The sequence below is a fragment of the Atta cephalotes genome (assembly GCF_000143395.1).
Source record: "Atta cephalotes unplaced genomic scaffold scaffold00084, whole genome shotgun sequence".
Taxonomy (NCBI): Eukaryota; Metazoa; Arthropoda; class Insecta; order Hymenoptera; family Formicidae; genus Atta; species Atta cephalotes.
In genome coordinates this window covers 352,253-354,081 of record NW_012130148.1, presented here as the reverse complement: position 1 = coordinate 354,081, position 1,829 = coordinate 352,253, and the positions used below count along the sequence as shown (strand labels likewise).

General features: G+C 31.5%; 1 protein-coding gene across 1 annotated transcript in view; it reads right to left on the bottom strand.

Annotated features, from left to right (window-relative positions):
- Positions 1 to 163: 163 nt before the first annotated feature.
- Positions 164 to 1,829, bottom strand: part of LOC105624674 (neuropathy target esterase sws) — a 10,383-nt gene continuing 8,717 nt past the window's right edge. The window contains exons 14-16 of the mRNA XM_012206030.1: positions 1,366 to 1,686; positions 883 to 1,178; positions 164 to 546 (exon numbers count right to left, since the gene is read on the bottom strand). Of these exons, the coding sequence (XP_012061420.1) occupies positions 445 to 546; positions 883 to 1,178; positions 1,366 to 1,686 (719 nt within the window). The 3' untranslated portion in view covers positions 164 to 444. The remainder of the gene's footprint in view (positions 547 to 882; positions 1,179 to 1,365; positions 1,687 to 1,829) is intronic.

Sequence of the window (1,829 nt, the reverse complement as noted above, 5' to 3'; positions counted from 1 at the left end):
ACACACACACACACACACACACACACACACACACACACACACACACACACACACACACACACACACACACACACATGCACGCACGCACACACATTATATATATATATATATATATATATACACACATATAAAATAAAAGGTGTGATGTTAAAATAATAAATAATTTTTTTTAGAAATCGTAAAATTATATTTAACATAATATGTTTAATAGTAACAATAATAATATTAATTACTTATTATGTTAAAACGATACACATTGCATTGTGACGTAATTTCAGAGCATTTCCGTGATTATACAATTGCAATAATTGTTTTTGTACTTCGATGTAGGTCAATCACTTATAGTGCATCCGAGTAGTAAAGTTATGTTTGAGAAAATTCTGTTGAATTTTTCTCGTTGAGCGAATTATACAAATACGATGTTGTGGGTAATTAAATAAGCATTCAAAAAATCTTTGGATGATACTCTAATTCCGACTCTGCCTCGGTATCGGATAGACTAAGTGAAACGCCAGTTCTTCGTCTCAGACGATTATCCTCAGGACTCTAAAATAAATTAAATAAAATTATAATTGTATCATTATGAAGAAATTTAATAAAAATATTTACTATTTTGTAATACGAAAGATAAATATTTTAATCTCTTATTTTACAATATAATATTTATAATATACATGTTCAATCAGAATTTCAGGGATCTTTCATAGAATTGATATTGATACATAGGATGATTTTAGAAATTGAAAAATTGATAGCATATATAATCTTTTCTAACAGAAAATGGGAAAAAAATTAGATGTGTCTTCCTGATTGATTTTTAATCTTGTATGTAACAAATACAGAGATTTGTATTTAACATGAATAATAAAAAATAAGACTTGCCTGATCTAAAATACCGGCAGTGGGTTCAGACGCGTATCCTACTTCCTGTGCATCTTCTTCCAAGTCCGCTTCGTATTCTTCTAGTTCGTCCGAATCTGAATCTATATCGAGATCGATGTATCGGCTACCACGCGAAACTTTACACACCATCTGCGCAAGATCGGTGAAAGTGTATGAAGAGAGTGACTGTTGATTAGCTGCTTGATATTTCGCTCGCATAGCTCTCGCATTCTCTCGATCCGCGTTGAATCGAGGGAGAACTCCGGCTTTTGATTGACCCTCGAAATATGTTTTTCCTGAAGAATGTTCCTGATTCATTTCAATCTTATAGATATATTTAAATGTGTACAAACGTTTCATTTCTTATTAATATGAAATTTACGTTATAATATATTCTTTATAACATCTATTAATATTGATTTACAATTAATATTGATTTACAATTTTTTACAATAGATTTAACATAATGATACAATTCCTTACCGTGCTGGTATCCCACATCCTTGATCTCGTCAAAATTGGCAAATTGGAGAGTCTTATACTTATCAATTGGCGGTCTAATGTACTCGCAATAATCCGAACTTTTCACCTCTTCTAGTTGGCGAACACAGCTTACATATGCCAATCTAGATTGGATATCTGGTAAATTTGGCACTTTCACGGGTGTGGCAAATGGATTCCACCGCTTCCACAGTAACCACCAACCGGACAACGAGTCCCCATAATTCGTCAAGTCTGTGTCGTCTTGTGATCCGACGTCAATGGCCAGAATATGATGTGCTCCTTGCCGCAACATTTCGTCAGCTTAAACGAAAATGTGAAGAATGTATGAATCAAGAATATTAATATCAATTTATTTCTATTTTATAAAAGGTCTAATTTATGAAACAAAATTATTGAATTTTATATATATATATATATATATATATATATATATATATATATAT